The sequence below is a fragment of the Dreissena polymorpha genome, chromosome 10 (assembly GCF_020536995.1).
Source record: "Dreissena polymorpha isolate Duluth1 chromosome 10, UMN_Dpol_1.0, whole genome shotgun sequence".
Lineage (NCBI taxonomy): Eukaryota > Metazoa > Mollusca > Bivalvia > Myida > Dreissenidae > Dreissena > Dreissena polymorpha.
Window position 1 is genome coordinate 31,014,066 of NC_068364.1, and position 20,005 is coordinate 31,034,070.

The window sequence follows — 20,005 nt, forward strand, 5'->3', positions numbered from 1 at the left end:
ACACAACATTTAACAAAATATTCAAAGTTACTTAGTCATTATTCCGTCAAATCGAGTTATGCAACTTGTTCTGTACAGTCCCCTTATGATAGTTAGCGAGTGTCCCAAGTCTGAAAGCTATAGCTATTATACTTTAGGAGTAAAGTGGACCAAACACAAAACTTAACCAAATTTTCAATTTCTTAAGTATAAGGGGGCCATAATTCTGTCAAAATGCCAGTCAGAGTTACATAACTTTGCCTGCACAGTCCCCTCATGATAGTAAGTAAGTGTATCAAATTTGAATGCAATAGCTTTAATACTTTATGAGAAAAGTGGCCCTTAACACAAAACTTAACCGGACGCCGACGCTCGGTTGATGACAATAGCTCATTTTTTTTCAAAACATAGATCAGCTCAAAAAAGGCTCTGGGTTTAATTTAGATTTAATGGTTTTGGTACATTTCAATGCAATAAGTTGATGCCAGCTCTACCTTTGTCAAATCTTACTGCATTAAATTTGTATACATAAAGTATAATTTTATCAAAGGTGTAATTGTCATTACAGAAAAAAAAAGTTTATTAGAATCATAAATTGCACAATAAATTCAAAATCAATAAATAACTATGACTTTTATATTAATTAATTCCTGAAACAAAGCAATTAACAGTTACACAAAATATTCAGACAGGTTTTTTTTTTCTTTCTTTACCAAGGGCCTTATAAAGGCCCCCTATGCAAAAAGAGAAAGGTCCCTTTGCCATAGAGAATTTCATTAAAATGATGCAATTTTCCCAAAATGTCAAGCTCACTTTGGGAAAAAATCCCCTTTCTCAGTTTTGTTGATAAGTATCCCTAAAATGGAAGGCCATGCACTTTCCTCAAATCAAGAAGGAAAGCCTTGCATTATAATAAATTAAGTTTCGAAACCAGTTCCTGAAAATGAAACTGAAATGCCGATGTGACAAACACTACCACAGAGAATATTGCAGGCGCGAGTGTAACGCTTTCGGTTAGTTTTTTTATAGATATTATTTAATTAAAGTTTTCAAATGGTTCCAGTCCATTCAAAGCAATGTACAGGGGCTGTGTGTTAGTTTGGCCATAATATTTGGCCATAGTGAAACCTTGTAAACTCTCTGTAATACGCATTTTGTTCCAGTTCTCATGAAAATTGCTTGCAACATTTATCTTGATGATATCTTGGACGATTTTAATCCATGATTACTGTCTGAGGAGACTGTCCATCCACAATTAAGCCGGTCAGTTTTTTATTCTTAAAAAGGTTAAAATGAAGCTTTATGAACATTCTAGAAGTAACAAGGTTTGGCCCAATCATCATTAAACTTGCTTAAACCAATTGTTCTTATGATATCATCTTATAAGTTCTAAGATGGCTATGGAAACAGCAGAAAAGCTGCTCAGCTTTCGGTATCGGATGAGTGACCTAGGGGCCTTCTGACCAACAGAAGTATTGCCGTTTGATATATTTTAACTTTTTCCTCGGCATATCTTGAAAATTGTAAGTGGTATTAATCATATGGCATGAATATTAAACGGAAGTAACCATTTGCTGAGACAAGGCAGCACGAGGGGGAATATTTCAGGTGTGACAAGGACAGTTTTATGTATTGTCACTTCTTATTTATTTAATACGTTGGTCTGTAAATGATATATATTTTCATGACAAGTTCATTCATTAAAGCGATATTGGAGTCCTAAATCGGCATTCAGGTGATCTATAGACGATGCACTTTGTATAAGTCTCGAATAAAATATATGTCTGTCTGTCTGATCTACAGTTAAACATGCTTCCTGTGTATACCAATGTTATCTAGTTCACTTAAACCTACTATATCTTTGCTTTATTGATTAAACATAGCCTTGAGTTGAGATATTTGCTTTTGTGTGCCCATATAAACCAACTACAAACAGACGGTGTAATCTTACACTACAGTTCGTGTGACAGTTTAAATAGTTTGTTGTGCCAGTTACCATAGTTTGTTTATTGGAAATTTAACCTTCAAACCAACTTGAGTTGTATCTGTTTTGATAGTGGTAGAGTCAGTGCTACATGAACTTGCTTATGACAGCGGACCACGTTAGATGGGCTTAATTTGTTCAGCTTCTTAATTTAGCCGACAGTGCTTGTAAAACACTTTCAGTAAAATGAATACCTTTTCACAATCCTCCATTGACAAGGGATCTGATATTTTCGTAGACTTCATGTGCTCGACCTGCGAAGACAAGAAACTGAATAATACAGCTGATTTCTACTGTGAATCATGTGTTAAGTTTTACTGCGGAAAATGTATTTGCATGCACAGCCAGTTGTTTACAAAACATGTCCCCTTTGGAAGGGGAGATATGAAGAAATGGCCAGTGTCCAAGAAGGTGGAAGATTTTCTTCTAAAATGTGATGTCCATAAAGACAAAAACCTTGAAATGTTTTGTTCTGAACATAGTGAGATGTGCTGCACAAATTGTGCATTCCTTAATCACAGGTAAATATTACCTTTACTTAAATTAAAAAACAGTAAGGTTAAGAAACAATTGTATGGGTTTCAAACTTCTTTGCAAGAAAGTCGAATTATTACCCCAAAAATATCAATTTTATAACATCAACGAAAGATTTGTTATCTCAAGAGAAAATTAATTTGTTCATGTTTCAAAAATACTGCAGTTTTAAGCTGACTATCAGATGTTGTGGTCTAGCCGGTGTAATTAATATAGTGTAAGGCATATGTGTTATAATATATATATAGCATATATTTTTAATCTTTCATACCCAAGCTACAAGTGTACAACAAACTTTGAAGCAAAATCATATAAATACAGAAGAGACAACTCTAATGGATCTAGTATTTATTTTGACACAGTAATGTCCCTTTAACTATTTTTTTGAAATCTGTAACAATAGATTTTACATATAGTAAAATATCGGACGAAATGAATGTAGGTTTGATTTAAATAAATGAATATTTGTGTACATACTATGTTGACCTATAGCTGGATTCTACTATATAATCTTTCTTATCTGATTTAACCAAAGTATTTTTAGATTCCAATGACAAAAACTTTCACAAAATAAGTATTTAAGTATTTTAAACAATTTTAAGTGTTTTTTCTATTTTCTTTCAGACACTGCCAAAAGGTAACTCTTATATCTGACATTGTAACAAGTCAGTTTTCAGACCTTAAACATCTGTCAGTTTCTATCCAATCTATTCTGAAAGAAATGAAGGACCTTCAAGACAACCAGGAGGCTAGCATTCATTATGTGCAAAGTTCATATGATGAGCAGTTAAGCAGGATACAAAAAGCTCGCAGAGAAATAAATGAAACCTTAGACACGATTGAACAGAAAACACTGAAGGAAATGAAAGATACTCTAACCAAGCTGCAGGCCTCTACCAAAAGTGAAGCTGACAAATGCATCAGGCTTAGGGATGAATTGAAACAACTTCGAGACGCCATACAGGACATTAGTGATAAAAACAAGCTGGAACTTTCCTTTATAGCCACCAGGAAATGCGAGGACAAAATAGAACAGTCCAGAACTTTTCTGAACACGAACTCTCTTCAGGATAAATTCTATATAACATTCCAGCCTAACAGTGAAATTGTACAGTACTTGTCCAAGCTGTCTGGTCTTGGGAGGATAGAACACAGTACCAAGACATTGAGGGTACAAGAGAAGCCAAACAAGGTAATCACTGTGCTGAGGAAGTCTGAAAACAATGTGAAAATATCAAGTGATTCAAAGGAATGCGGGATCACAGGCATCCTTGTCCTCCCAGACAGACAGGTCCTGGTTGTAGACACCAATAATAATAATATCAAGCTTCTTGACCAGCAGTACCAGGTGGTAAGTCACTGTAGTATGACTAAGTGTCCCTTTGATATATGTCAGATCACATCGAGTGAGGTGGCTGTGACTGTGAATGATGATGTTAAGAACAACATACATGAGGTCCAGTTTATCACAGTCAACAACAGGCAGCTGGTGCAAGGAAGAAAGCTTCAGTTACTACATAGATGTAACGGTATTGCCTTCCACCAGGAAGACCTGTATATTACTTCTGATACTGCTCTGTTCAAGTATACACTGAATGGGAAACTTGTCAGCAAGATGTATGAGGATACATCACATGATTATACAGGTTAAAAAAATAGTTAATTTATATTGATATCATTATGGTTTAATAGATTTAGAATGAACCATCAGATTATATTTCAGTAGCAGGATATAATACAATTTCATGTAAAGTTCATTAAGACATTCCATGTCTATGCCATGTCTAAAATATTGAGAACCCATTTAATTTCACTTACATACAATTTCATGTGCTGGTAAAATGGGGCATATTTATTGATTCTAATTTATTTGTTTAATGTCCAATATAAAGTTTGCCCTAAAATATGTTGAACATTTGATTTTAAGTGTGAATGGACACCACAAAATCCAGGAAAATTATTGTCTGTTGAATGTTATTTATTTCATAGTAGACACAAAGTTCGTTTCAATATCTGTGTGTAACCTGTTTTTGATTTTGGAAAGCAAAATCAGTCAATGAGTATGAATTTATAATTTCAGCAACTGACTTTTATAACTGATGAATAAACTAGATGCTATATCAATTTCTGTATCAAAAATAACTAGTATTATTCTTTTGAATGATGGTCATGTAAAATTTCTTACTGTGTGTCAATGACATTATAACTATGTCTGCATGTATGGGTAATGTATTATTACAGCATGGAGTTACACCAACTTACTTATTCCTGTGCATATTGAATCATTTCTTTCTACGTTGTTTGTGAAGACTTTAATTATTCTAACACCAGTCACATACAAACATGTCAAACTTGAAACATTGAGAGAACACAATACACTGGAACCGAACATCCTGCCACACATACATATTTATTATTAGTGGATTGTATGCATATGTTACTAATGTGCTGTCTCCGGTATTTAACAACACACTATTAATACAATTTCAATAAGATTTGTTATTAACCACTCTTCATATATCCATTTCCCACTTAGATATGTATTTTAATGCATTTGTAGTCCCTTAGAAAGTTAAATTTAATATGAGACATTTCTTACTCGATTCAAGTTTTTAAGACCATCTTCAAAACCTTAGATACTGATGAGCAGTAAACAGCATAAAATATGAACAAACTGCGAGTGACTTGCAGGCTGTCAAGGTTTTAAGCTGTTTGCACATAGCCATTTCCACTATTGCTCTGATTGGGAAAATGATATTTCAATATCTTGATGTTACTCTGTTTTGCAGTAATGAATTGTGCTGTGAGTCCCACAGGGAACAAGTTGTACATCACACAATTCCACCAGCACAAGCTCCTCATCCTGGCCAGGGATGGTTCAGTCCTGGCCACCTTCACTGACCCTGCACTACAATACCCACGTGGTGTACACGTGACACCTGCAGGACAGGTGCTCGTTTGTGGAGGCATATGGCCCGATCCCTTCATCCTACAGGTGGACAGTGAGGGCAAAAGGAAGCTGGCTACTCTTGGTAATCTGGCTACTCTTGGTATGGAGAAGAATTGTAAGCTGAACCCAGCATCCCTCTGCTACAACAGACACACTGTCTCCATCATTGTTGGACTTGATTACAACAGCATCATGGTGTTCAACGTGCAATAGGTTAATTCTACATGTAAATATGATTTTTTATACAGATGAATTAAATTGCAATTGAATTGTGTTGTTGTGTTACTAAAACATTGTAAGTGATTTCAAGATGCATTTATTTTGTAAAAAAATAATGTCACAAGTTCAAAGAATGTTTAGAGTTTCTGTGAACAAAAGAACTGCTAAATAGTGTATAATAGTGTTACATCTATTCAAATTGCTTTTGTATTCCTCATTTACTTTACAAGTTGACAAAAAATGCTGGTGAAAAAAACGCAATCAAATTAAGTTCCGAATATAGTAATATAGTGTCTGTTATTTACATAACATCAACATTACACTGTAACTATGTATATAGGCTGTCATTTCTTTAATATACACAACAAATGTATTGAAGATAGCATTGAATTTTTGTTTTTGATTTTAATATATGATGATTTTTTTCCTGCACTGACAACATGTTTCTTGGTAATTTATAATAACTAATTTAGCGTAGCTGTGTGACCCAGGTTTTGATCAACATTAATATCAAAGAAATGTTGAGAATGTTTTCAATCATGAAACCTGAATGGATAAATCGCCCCATTGGTGCAAAACGGTACCATGTGACATTTAATAAAAAAGCGACATGGTATCTTTTTGCACTAATGGGTAAAAATGATAATTCAGCATGTGCTAGCATGAAACATATAGAAATGCAACATTGCGTTTTGCAATAATGTAAACCAACCCATGATGCTGGGTGGAAAGGGTTCTTAAAATACAGCACAAGAGGTCTGCGATCAGAGACAAATGACCCCTAAACAGAGCCTTGACACATGATGTTTAGCAACACAGTGTTTACACACACAAATAATACATAAATGCAATGGCTACAAACTAGGATTATCCACAGAATATTGGGAACAAACTGCCTTTTTGAATAGGTTTGTCAGATAGTAATACATGCACTTTTTGCAAAATGTAAGAAGAATCAATTACCCATTTATTCTGGGAATGTAATGCCGTACAAAAACTCATAAAAGACATCTCTGAAATCTTAAAAAATGCAAATATTCAATACTTTATTCATTTCAAGGAGGAAAGTACATTTTTGAGTGCAAAAGGAAAGAAGTTATCCCCATTTTTCAGGTGTGTAAGGTTAGACTAAGATTTGCTTTAAATGTTTATGCAAACACAACAAGTCAATCAAATAAAGGAGTTTATTGGAATGTTATAAGACTAATATGTAATTCATAATTGTATTAATGCAAAAATAAGTGTTGTCAACCAAGCAACTCGCATTATATGTGTAATATGTTATATATGTAATTGTAAATTGCATTTAACATGCTGTTTACTTAGCAACCATCATAATGTAGGTAACTTGCAAATTGTGATTGCTTGCATTAAGTTATTTTTGTATTCTAAATTGCAATTGATTGTATTGTAAAAAATGCATATATGTAAAATCACATGTTTGTTCATAATGTCCATTATAAATACATGAATAACTAGCAAATCTTACAGTATACAGTTTTATGTTATATGAACACTGTAATCATAGATGTAAATTGAAGGGTAGTTGTAAATATGAAAACTTTTGTGTTAAGAATCACTTGTGGTATACATAAATAAGTATAAAATAAGTAAAGTTAATTGTGTTAAAAAGTAAGAATGAAGTATACTGTAATTCAGTTTGTGTATTGACAGTTATTACACAGTAAACACACAAGATATACGGTAAAATAAGTATGTGTATGTACATGTCTATGTAAATTGATGGTATATGACATGAATACAATCATTGATACATGAAAAAAGGGTTACACGGTGAAACTATTTGATAAAATTTAGAAATGTTAAGGAGCTACACCAGTTTGATACTTAACTGTATAAATCAAATTGTGCATGCACCTGTATATTTGCCTGAGGTTTTATTCTTGAAGACTGTGTTCTCATTAATAAAAATTAGTAGAACATGTATATTGCATTCTGTGCACTAATATATATTATAGCATATTGTTGTCCCTTGCTGTTTCCTATACCCTGATATACTTTTATAATTGCCATTTAAACTTTAAAACCTATGAGTTTCGCAAAGGTAGTAATTCCGGCAGTGCATTTTTGCGCTCTCTTTGAATGCAAAACGTTCTATCTGGCAGGGTAGCAAGGTCGGTGAGCAAAAACCATGTCTGTACATCTTCTTTCAATGTTATCTTGTTTTCTTAGGCAAGAAAAACATTTCAAAACATATGATGTATGCATTAAGTATAATGCTCCTCACAAATAATTATATAGTGGTATACATTTATTAGGGCTGGAAATGAATATTCAAATATTTTCAAACTGCTGAATATTTGAATCCAAATTTATAGTTGAATAATTGATTTGTATGCACAAAAACTTCCCACAAGTCCTGCGTTTGTAAAACACAGGATTTTTGCTAAGAAATCTTTCTTTAAACAAAAAAAATACCATTAATGCTGAAGGTTTCATTTCCCTTATTAGCCTGTGTGGTCTGCACAAGTTTATCTGGAACAACACTTCATGCACATGCATTAATCCCAGTTTTTTCAGAGCGCGGCTTATTAAAATATGATTGACATTAACTGAAGCGTCTATGTAAGTGGAAGCCTTCCCTTTACTTTAAACATATTTATTTGGCTGGATTGCATTCAAAGCCTTAGGCTTTATGAAATGCTCTCGAGTCCGTCTAGGGAAGAATCAGTACTTGGTGTCTTTAGGGGAGATCTAAAGACAACTCACAAATGTGAACTGCACATCTTAATATGGGAAGACACTTAACGCCTATTTTTGTCTAGAACGAGGCTCATATAGTCATTCAATACTTTGAGAATATAAACAGCAGCAAATTTTATAAATAAAATATTTTAAGTTTTAATACAATAAATGAATGTCATTTGATTTTACTGAGCACTATGCATATATTCACAACATATGTCCTAGTTTCATTGTTAAGGGCACATTCAAATCACACAAGGAACACACAAGACACACGTACCGCATAAAAATATTGGGATATCATCTTCCTATCAAATAAGGGAAAAAATTGTCACAAAACCAGGTTTTCAATTTGAAAAAAGTCTGATAAAGGGAGACAACTCAAACTGAACTGATTGTTTATAATTAAACCCCTTTGTTTCAAAATAAATCTTTTTTAGTCGTGGCGACCTTTACCTTGGAGATATTGACATAATGTTTTCGTGCGACACACCGTCCAATGATGGTGAACAAATGTGCCAAATGATTTTAAAATCTAACAATAAACAACAAAGTTATGGCCCGGACAAGCTTGTTCCGCCCGCCAGCCCGCCTGCCCGTCCACCTGCCCGCCCGCCCACCCGCCCACCGTCATTCGCCAATCTAATAGCCACTTCGGAAAACCTGGTTAAAATGAGCCATGCTCTGGGAAAATAGGGCTTAAAGCATGTGCGTTAAATGTCATCACAGATAAGCCTCGGAAATCCATACAGTCTTATGAGGGACAACACTATCCAGGCTAATCAGGGACAACACTATCTAGGCTAATCAGGGACAACACTATCAAGGCTAATCAGGGACAACACTTTCCAGGCTAATCAAGGACAACACTATCCATGCTAATCAGGGACAACACTATCCATGCTAATCAGGGACAACACTATCCAGGCTAATCAGGGACAACACTATCCAGACTAATCAGGGACAACACTATCCAGACTAATCAGGGACAACACTATACAGACTAATCAGGGACAACACTATCCAGACTAATCAGGGACAACACTATCCAGACTAATCAGGGACAACACTATCCAGACTAATCAGGTACAACACTATTCAGACTTATCAGGGACAACACTATCCAGGCTAATCAGGGACAACACTATCCAGCCTATTCAGGGACAACACTATCCAGCCTATTCAGGGACAACACTATCCAGGCTATTCAGGGACAACACTATCCAGACTAATCAGGGAAAACACTATCCAGACTAATCAGGTACAACACTATCCAGGCTAATCAGGGACAACACTATCTAGACTAATCAGGGACAACACTATCCAGACTAATCAGGAACAACACTATCCAGACTAATCAGGTACAACACTATTCAGACTAATCAGGGACAACACTATCCAGACTAATCAGGTACAACACTATTCAGATTAATCAGGGACAACACTATCCAGACTAATCAGGGACAACACTATCCAGACTAATCAGGTACAACACTATTCAGACTAATCAGGGACAACACTATCCAGACTAATCAGGTACAACACTATTCAGACTAATCAGGTACAACACTATTCAGACTAATCAGGGACAACACTATCCAGGCTAATCAGGGACAACACTATCCAGGCTAATCAGGGACAACACTATCCAGACTAATCAGGGACAACACTATCCAGGCTAATCAGGGACAACACTATCAAGGCTAATCAGGGACAACACGATCCAGGCTAATCAGGGAAAACACTATCCAGACTAATCAGGTACAACACTATTCAGACTAATCAGGGACAACACTATCCAGGATAATCAGCGACAACACTATCCAGGCTAATCAGGGACAACACTATCCAGACTAATCAGGGACAACACTATCCAGGCTAATCAGGGACAACACTATCCATGCTAATCAGGGGCAACACTACCCAGGCTAATCAGGGACAACACTATCCAGACTAATCACGGACAACACTATCCGTGCTAATCAGGGACAACACTATCCAGGCTAATCAGGGACAACACTATCCAGGCTAATCAGGGACAACACTATCCAGGCTAATCAGGGACAACACTATCCAGACTAATCAGGTACAACACTTTTCAGACTTATCAGGGACAACACTATGCAGGATAATCAGCGACAACATTTTCCAGGCTAATCAGGGACAACACTATCCAGACTAATCAGGGACAACACTATCCAGGCTAATCAGGGACAACATTATCCATGCTAATCAGGGACAACACTATCCAGGCTAATCAGGGACAACACTATCCAGGTTAATCAGGGACAACACTATCCAGACTAATCAGGGACAACACTATCCAGGCTAATCAGGGACAACACTATCCAGACTAATCAGGGACAACACTATCCAGGCTAATCAGGGACAACACTATCCATGCTAATCAGGGACACCCCTATCCAGGCTAATCAGGGACAACACTATCCATGCTATTCAGGGACAACACTATCCAGACTAATCAGGGACAACACTATCCAGACTAATCAGGTACAACACTATCCACACTAATCTGGGACAACACTATCCAGGCTAATCAGGGACAACAATATTCAGACTAATCAGGGACAACACTATCCAGGCTAATCAGGGACAACAATATTCAGACTAATCAGGGACAACACTATCCAGACTAATCAGTGACAACACTGTCCAGGCTAATCAGGGACAACACTATCCAGAATAATCAGGGACAACACTATCCAGGCTAATCAGGGACAACACTATCCAGGCTAATCAGGGACAACACTATCCAGGCTAATCAGGGACAACACTATCCGCTTAAATTGAATTTCTTATTGGTTGAGATATTTTTTTAACAAATTATAACTACATTATATATAATTACATTTAAATGAGGACAAAAGTAGTTTATAATCTTATCTTTACTTTAATAATGTAGATACCTAATGCAAGCAAGTTGCTGAAAACAAGCTCAAAGATGAAGATGTTGTATGTCTTTTTATCAATCGCCTAATCCATCACAACACGTAAGTGAACAAGATACTAATAAAACAATGGTGTATAACGGTGGTGGCGGATATGTATATATTGTTTTTATGTATGCCTTGTTTCAAATTTTAATTTTAATTTGCAATAGAATATTTTACATTTATAACGTTTCTTCGAAGATCTAAATACAAAATTTTGAACTGTCTTCTACACCATATTATGATATTAACATTTCGACAATATTACCAAAATTATCCTGAGTACACAGCCAATCACAAATCTTAATGAAATAGTGGGGATTTCCCAACAGTGTTCATTTTTTTCTAAACTGCACAGCACAGATATCAACTAGTTTTTCATATTCTAATTTAACTCTCTATGGAGTAAAGGCATACGGATTTCTATTTTTCTTTGATACGGTGTTTCTAACAAATGCAAAATTCCACTTATTCCTTTGTGCCTCCTGACTGGAAATTTCTGAAAAATTTAATTGGCTGCGCTAGGGGTCAATACAGGTGAAAACCTGGGTTAGACAGCTACTCCAAAAATGTAAACTATTTCACTGGATTTTAGTAGCGTTTGTAAACCAGGAGTCAAATTACCCTAGTCTTTAGCTTTTAGAATTCAAACTAAATATTGCAGGTGTGATTTTTAAGCGCATCTTACTAATTAATTTAATAAAAGTATAAATGACATACTGTTTAACAAGTTTTATTGCTTACCTTAAAAATAATAATATAATAAACAGTTCCATACATTGATAAACAATCTTGACAAATGTATACTAAATTTATAATGTGTAATCCATCAGAACAAGAGGAGCAATGTTACCATAAAGGGTATAAGTGATCTCGATTAATTATAAACAACAATAAATGAGAAACTTATTTGTGCAATAAAATAAGCAGAGGACCACTATAAGACATAACATGCAAATTTTCAAAATACTGGACCTGTGGACGAGTTTTTAGAGCTGTCAATGTTTAGAAATAAACCCCTTTATTCTCTGAAAATATTTTTTGGGGAGAATATATTGCCAGTTTGTCCTTCCTTACTTCCTTACTTCATTCCCTTCGTCACACTTTTGTTACAGTTCCTCAATGTGCCTTCAATATTTTACCAATCTCTTATTTATAAACATGTAGGTACCTTGAATGGACCTCTATATTTTGATGACGTTTTAGGTCATTGGGGTCAAGGTCAAGAAGGCTAATAATAGTTTTTCCGTCACACTTTTGTTACAGTTTCTCATAGCGTCTTCAATATTTTACTGATCTCTTACATATTTGGCATGTTGGTACCTTTTGATGAGATTTGAGGCCACTGAGGTCAAGGTCAAGAAGGCTTATAAAAGATTTTCTCAAGATCAAACAAGGGGAGCATCCATTGTTTTCAATGATACTTGTCACTTGTTATCACATGGAAATTTTCTTTAAACAACTTGGGTAGAGGACCACCATACACATTAAAAAAAATGAAAACAAATTAACAGCGGACCCTTATGGTTTCAGAAGGAAAGATTTTTTAAATCATTTACTAAATAGGTATACACATGTATATAATTAATGTAACCCCTGGAGTGTGATCAGTGGATTGTGGCCAGCTTGGACTCTTTGGGCATTATTGTCAATAGAAATCATGTGACCACTGGAGTGTGGCCAGCTTAGATTCTTGGAAAAGTATTGACAATAGAAATCATGTGATCACTAAAGTGTGGCCAGCTTGGACTCTAGGGTCATTATTGACTTTAGAAATCTTGTGATCACTAAAGTGTGGCCAGCTTGGACCCTAGGGTCATTATTGTCTTTAGAAATCATGTGATCACTAAAGTGTGGCCAGCTTGGACCCTAGGGTCATTATTGTCTTTAGAAATCATGTGATCACTAAAGTGTGGCCAGCTTGGACCCTAGGGTCATTATTGTCTTTAGAAATCATGTGATCACTAAAGTGTGGCCAGCTTGGACCCTAGGGTCATTATTGTCTTTATAAATCATGTGATCACTAAAGTGTGGCCAGCTTGGACCCTAGGGTCAGTATTGTCTTTAGAAATCATGTGACCACCGGGGTATGTCCAGCCTAGACTCTAGGGTCATTATTGTCTATAGAAATCATGCGATCACTAAAGTGTGGCCAACTCGGACCCTAGGGTCATCATTGTCTTTAGAAATCATGTGATTACTAAAGTGTGGCCAACTTGGACCCTAGGGTCATTATTGTCTTTAGAAATCATGTGATCACTTAAGTGTGGCCAGCTTGGACCCTAGGGTCAGTATTGTCTTTAGAAATCATGTGATCACTAAAGTGTGGCCAACTTACCCTAGGGTCATTATTGTCTTTAGAAATCATGTGATCACTAAAGTGTGGCCAGCTTGGACCCTAGGGTCATTATTTTCTTTATAAATCACGTGACCACTGGGGTATGTCCAGCTCAGACTCTAGGGGCATTATTGTCTATAGAAATCATGCGACCACTCGAGTGTGGCCAGCTTGGACTCTTTAGAAATCATGTGACCACTGGATTATTGCAAGCTTGGACTCTAGGTGCCTTCTTTTCTATAGAAATCATGTGAGCCCTGGAGTGTGGCCAGCTTGGACTCTATGGGCATTATTTTCTATATAAAACATGTGAGCCCTGGAGTGTGGCCAGCTTGGACTCAATGGGCATTATTGTCTATGGAAATAGTGTGACCTCTGGAATGTGGCCAGCTTGTACTTTTTAGAAATCATGTGACCACGGGATTATTGCCAGCTTGGACTCCAGGGGCAATATTTTCTATAGAAATCATGTGAGCCCTGGAGTGTGGCCAGCTTGGACTCTAGGGGCATTTTTTCTATAGAAATCGTGTGAGCCCTGGAGTGTGGCCAGCTTGGACTCTAGGGGCATTCTTTTCTATAGAAAACATGTAACCTCTGGAGTGTGGCCAGCTTGGACTCTAGGGGCGTTCTTTTCTATAAAAATCAAATGAGCCCTGGAGTGTGGCCAGCTTGGACTCTATGGGCATTATTGTCTATAGAAATAGTGTGACCTCTGGAATGTGGCCAGCTTGGACTCTTGGGGCATTCTTGTCTATAAAAATCATGTGACCTCTTGAGTGTGGTCAGCTGGGACTCTAGGGGCATTATTGTCAATATATATCATGTAAGTCCTGGAGTGTGGCCAGCTTGGATACTATGAGCATTATTGTTTATAGAAATCATGTGTCCTCTGGAGTGTGGCCAGCTTAGACACTAGGGGCACTATTGTCTATAGAAATCATATGACATCTTGAGTGTGGCCAGCTTGGACTCTAGGGGCATAATTGTCATTATAAATCATGTGACCTATGGAGTGTTGAAAGCTTGGACTCTAGGGGCATTATTGTACATAGAAATCATGTGACACCCTTCAACTGGCAAGCTTGGACTTTAGGGGCATTATTGTCTGTAGAAATCATGAGACCTGTGGAGCGTTGCCAGCTTGGCCTCTAGGGGCATTATTGTCTATAGAAATCATGTGACCCCTGGAGTGTGGCAAGCTTGGACTCTAGGGACATTATTGTCTCTGGAAATCATGTGTCCCCAGGAGTGTGGCCAGCCTAGACTCTAGGGGCATTATTGTCTATAGAAATCATATGACTCCTGGCGTGTGGCCAGCTTTGACTCCAGTGGCATTATTGTTTATGGAAATCATGTGATCCCAGGACTGTGGCCAGCTTGGACTCTAGGGGCATTATTGTCTATATAAATCATGTGACTCCTGGAGTGTGGCCAGCTCGGACTCTATGGGCATTATTTTCTGTATAAATAACGTGACCCCTGGTGTGTGGCCAGCTTGGACTATATGGGCATTATTTCTATATAAATCATGTGACCTATGGGCTGTGGCCAGCTTGGACTCTAGGGGCAATATTGTTCATAGAAATCATGTGACCCTTGAGTTTGGCCAGCTTGGACCCTATGGGAATTGTTTATAGAAATCATGTGACCCCTGGAATGTGGCCAGCTTGGACTCTAGGGGCAATTTTGTCTATAAAAATAATGTTACCCATGGAGTGTGGCCAGCTTGGACTCTAGGGGCATTATGGTCTATAGAAAGTATGTGACCCTTTGAACCTGGCCAGCTTGGACTCTAGGCGAATTATTGTCCATATAAATCATGTGATCCCTAGAAAGTGACCAGCTTGAACTATGGGGGGCATTATTGTCTATATAAATCATGTGACCCATGGAGCCTTGTCAGCTTGGACTCTACGGGCATTATTGTCCATATAAATCATATGACCCCTTGAGTGTGGCCAACTTGGACACTAGGGGCATAATTGTCTATATAAATCATGTGACCCATGGAGTGTGGCAAGCTTGGACTCTATGGAAAAGATTTTGATAAACTTAGTAGACGACCCCTAGATGATATTACACACCAATTATTTAAGGCTTGACCCTTGTGGACCACTATCTGATGTGACTCTTGTGGTTTCAGAGACGACATTTTTTAAGTTTTCATTTTTTAAATCTATTTAAAGCTCCGGTGGATACATGTGCAACAGACCGGAACAATTTGAACAACCTAAAAAGGATACAGATTCAGTTTCTTTAACTTACAATCATTATATGAAGGTTCATTTGAATGCCTTCAGTGTTTGCCTCTGATTAAAGACGGGTATTTGACAGTTACTGATATAAGGATGTTCACTCAGTCCTGGTCAACCAGCTACTCTATGAAAAGTGTAAGAAGGGAAACTGACTCCCCTAATATAATTGAAAAACTGCCAAAGAGAGTGATACAGCCTACAAGACAAAACATAAAGATAAGTCATAAAACTTGAATGCAGTATTTGTATTCACACATTTTAAGATAAATTCCCAATAATATAATAAACAAATATAAATAATCAGCATTCAACAATTACTTATTATATATAAACAAAAATGTAAATAAGGAATGTATTCAAAAGAATTGATGTTGGTTTTTGTAAAAAAGATAATCAGTCACATCAATCAGATAAAAAAGCATCGAACTGACTTCTGTAAAAAAAAAATCTGCCCAAATTTAAGCTACATCACAACTACATCAATATTGATACAGGTTCTGTGCCAGTTTAAGTAATTGTTATCTCCAAAGTATACATTTTTTATTATCAACCTATGTATAAAAAAACAAATACTAATACAACCAAGAGTTCCTTGGTTGGAGACATATGCCCCCCAAATAGGGCTTTAAACTGGTGACCCACATTTCAAAAGGGGTTATCTTCTGTCCAAGGCGAATGCACATGTAAAGTATAAAGCCAATCGGTCAAATTGTTGAAGAAATTTAATATTTTCACGAGACTTTTGCACATGATGGTCATTTTTTCGCTTTACACCGAAAGAAAATTGCGTTTTTTTAAGTTACTTTTAAGATATGTAATGCTAATGCATTTTTCTAATTGATGCATAGACATTTGATAAACAAAACAACATTTCAAGACCATGTAGGATAACAATAAATGTAAAATTTATTTCAAACGTAATTTGTAGGACTGCTACATACATTAATGCATACATTTACCTATACAGTGCAGTATAGGCTTCGCTGAATATTTTGCTAATCAAGTTTCTTAAGAGTCAGTGGACAGTGTGGTACAACGAAAACTAGCAAACCTATATTCCAATTTCAGTGAGATCACCTGCCGGCAATACCTGGCTTCAGTGCGTAGTCTTCAACCACCTTGCTATATTTTGACTCATTGGAAATCGTCCTCTTACAAGATGTTGTTTTTCAGAGACACATGTTGGATCCAGGCCTTTTGGGATACATAGAGGGCATCATTCTGCTATATTGCAGGTCGGAATTATGGAACTTGGTATGTCACTTCACACAGTGACATTGACCATAGTGAAATTTTATTTAATACTTGTAGTAGAACTAGTAAAATAAATATTTGGTAAAGTAATCTTAAGCTGAGAAATACAAAGACCTTGACAACAAAGCCGACATGAAGGTGAGTAGTTTAGCTGAAACTATTTGGTGAATAGCCAAGCTATAAACGGTCATATTCATGCCTTTTTTCTGCCATGATCGAAAATCGAAACAGGCTATGTAAAACAAATGCGGCCCAGCCAGAAAAAAAGAGTATTTGTTTTTGCCAAATAGCTAGATATTGGTGCTGGTGACCTTAAAAAAGTTTACCTTGCAAGGTATATACACACGTTGAGAATTGGTAGACAAAAGACTCTTGACATGATAATGCAACATTTGATAAACCACACTCAATATGCAAGCAAGCTATTACAAGATAATGCAACATTTGACAATTTAGGCTAAATATGAAAGCAAAGCAAGCTTATCTGCTTATCAAGACAACCACCACACACAGTGTTTTATCGATGAAAAGTGGCAAATAAATTATACAGAAACTTCATTTTAATACTGTTTTATCTTTGGAAAGCAGTGAAAGGGCACGTAGACCCTTAGATTTATATAGGACTTGTTTCTTCAATCGTAATGGTTTATAGCTGTTCACTCTGAATCATTTTGAAATGAACATGAGAATTCACGTGCCTACAATTGCGTTTTTTAATCAGCGTAAACTAAGATGACTTTGAATTTGTATTTTTATATTGAACATTAACCAAGCAGTTCAGGCTAAATTATTTAACTGTTTGTATGCTTTGGATACCATAGGACCGATATTTTATGCCCACCAATAACAAATTAGCCTTAGAATTATAAATAAAAAGCAAATACACGAAAGAAAAACTTTTCTGAACGTCAATATCACAGTTTTGTAGTCTAAGATAGGAAAAAACTTGCATTTTAAAGTAAACTTCATAAAATTACTTTAACCTATTTTTATAACGTGATGCTCTGTACTTCATGGAGTGGTTTATTAAATAATTCCCTCTTTTTATATGGGAAAATATCCATATGCTGTGTTAGAACAATACATATGCAGTGTTTAGTTGGTGAGACAAAGGCGTTATTCTGATATTCAGTTTTCTAGGAATCACGAATAGTGTAACCTTGAAAATGTTATTTGCCGAAGAGAAACACTTTGATATGATGAAAAACACATTTAACAAGCTTTACCTTGTCAGATCTATCGCATTTTTCTATTTAATCACAAAGATGCAATAAATCAATTGTTTAAGTACACTCTTAAGTATTTGAGACACTCTTGAAACATTAAACAAACATTGCAAATATTTTCTTAAGACACTTAAAGCATCAATAAATAAGGCGTTAAAGCCCACACACAATGTGCAGGAATAGATTTATCACGATACAAATACACTGAAAAGATATTTGGTAATATTTAGATATAAAAAATGTTGAGGATAGTTTAAAACGTTGTTTTGTTTTTATATTTACGTAGTCAACTTCAATATATATGTGTGTTATCTTAAGTTTCATTGTCATGCTTTGGAACATAAATATCATATCATTCACGACTAACAAGCCGTTGGATAAGTATTTCAAGGAAAGCCCAGCTCTTTTAACGAAGCAGTTAAACGGAGTTCCAAAGCAAAAGAACCTGATCTTAAATGATATTTTCCGAGTATACAGTTCTACAATTATAACACTTTTCCACTTAAGATAAAACAAACTTCTTCAAAAAAAATATATTAAAATAGTGGATTCAAAGATGCATATTTCCAGTGTGGCCAAACCACGTGGTCCGTGACGTCATTTTGGCTAGCACACTAAGTAGAAATTTGTCAATATTGGCCCCGATTAAAAACTTCAAATCCACGTGAGTATCTTATTCTTTACTCTATTTAGACGAAATAAAGCGCAGGCTATGAGTAAAGTTGAGCACTATTCCCGGTTATATAAATATTTGACACCAGATGTGTAGTTAAGCCTATCATTCGAGTCAAATACCTAGTTTTTACGTTACAATGTACGCAAGTACGACATGCACATTTCAAATCGTCCAAAATGTCTGTTTTATATTCCATTTTGCAGTGAACCAGTATGTGCGGACGTGATTATTTCCATATAAAATGTTTTTTGTCTAAACAAAAATCTTAAAACACCATCTAATGACATTTTTTATGTACACCAACATTTTGGCTAACACGACAAGCAACGAAATTCAAGGCAAGCACGACAAGTCGATTTTCGGTTAGAACGACTAGAACTATTAGTATAGATTTGGTAACTACTTTGTTGTCAAACAATATACTTCAAATCATTTAAATGTGTATGCCCCTTGAATAGTTCGTGTCTTTTAACTGTCTTCGTGTGATTCTGCGCCCTGTCCTGTGCGCGTTCACCCATGTACAATGTATACAAAGTAGTGTTTAACATCTTTAAACAGGACAAATGAACATAATCTGCATTTATAAAATACCACTGAACGCATATTTTAAAGCCTAAACGCGGACCTTTAGTTGAAGGTCAATGTCAAAGGGGTCAAAATTTATGTGCGTATGGAAAGGCCTTGTCCATATACAAATGCATATCAAATATGAATGTTACATCTAAAGCAACATAGAAGTTATAAGAATTTTTCCTAAAGGCAAAGTGTGACGGACTGACGGACGGACGGAAAGACGGACAGTGCGATCACCGAATGCCCTCCGTTCGGGGGCATAAAAGAAACATGTTATTTTAACGTATCAATGTATTTTATTTAATTCAATATTAGAGACCACGAGTTTTACAACCCGGTGAGACTCCGTGTGAAGGCGAA

The 20,005-nt window shown here is 36.1% G+C and overlaps 1 protein-coding gene across 2 annotated transcripts in view; it reads left to right on the top strand.

The window, feature by feature from the left end:
• Positions 1–1,920: 1,920 nt before the first annotated feature.
• The window catches only part of LOC127847624 (uncharacterized), a 108,458-nt gene continuing 90,373 nt past the window's right edge, over positions 1,921–20,005 (top strand). Inside the window, exons 1-3 of one of the 2 annotated variants that reach the window (XR_008034081.1) lie at positions 1,921–2,484; positions 3,122–4,143; positions 5,287–6,422. Coding sequence is in view for 1 of the 2 variants with exons in the window: in XM_052379656.1 (XP_052235616.1) it covers positions 2,150–2,484; positions 3,122–4,143; positions 5,287–5,660 (1,731 nt within the window). In the remaining variant the exon portion in view is untranslated. Of the gene's footprint in view, positions 2,485–3,121; positions 4,144–5,286; positions 7,650–20,005 lie in introns of those variants that run through there. The other variant, XM_052379656.1, reaches the window with a different exon arrangement.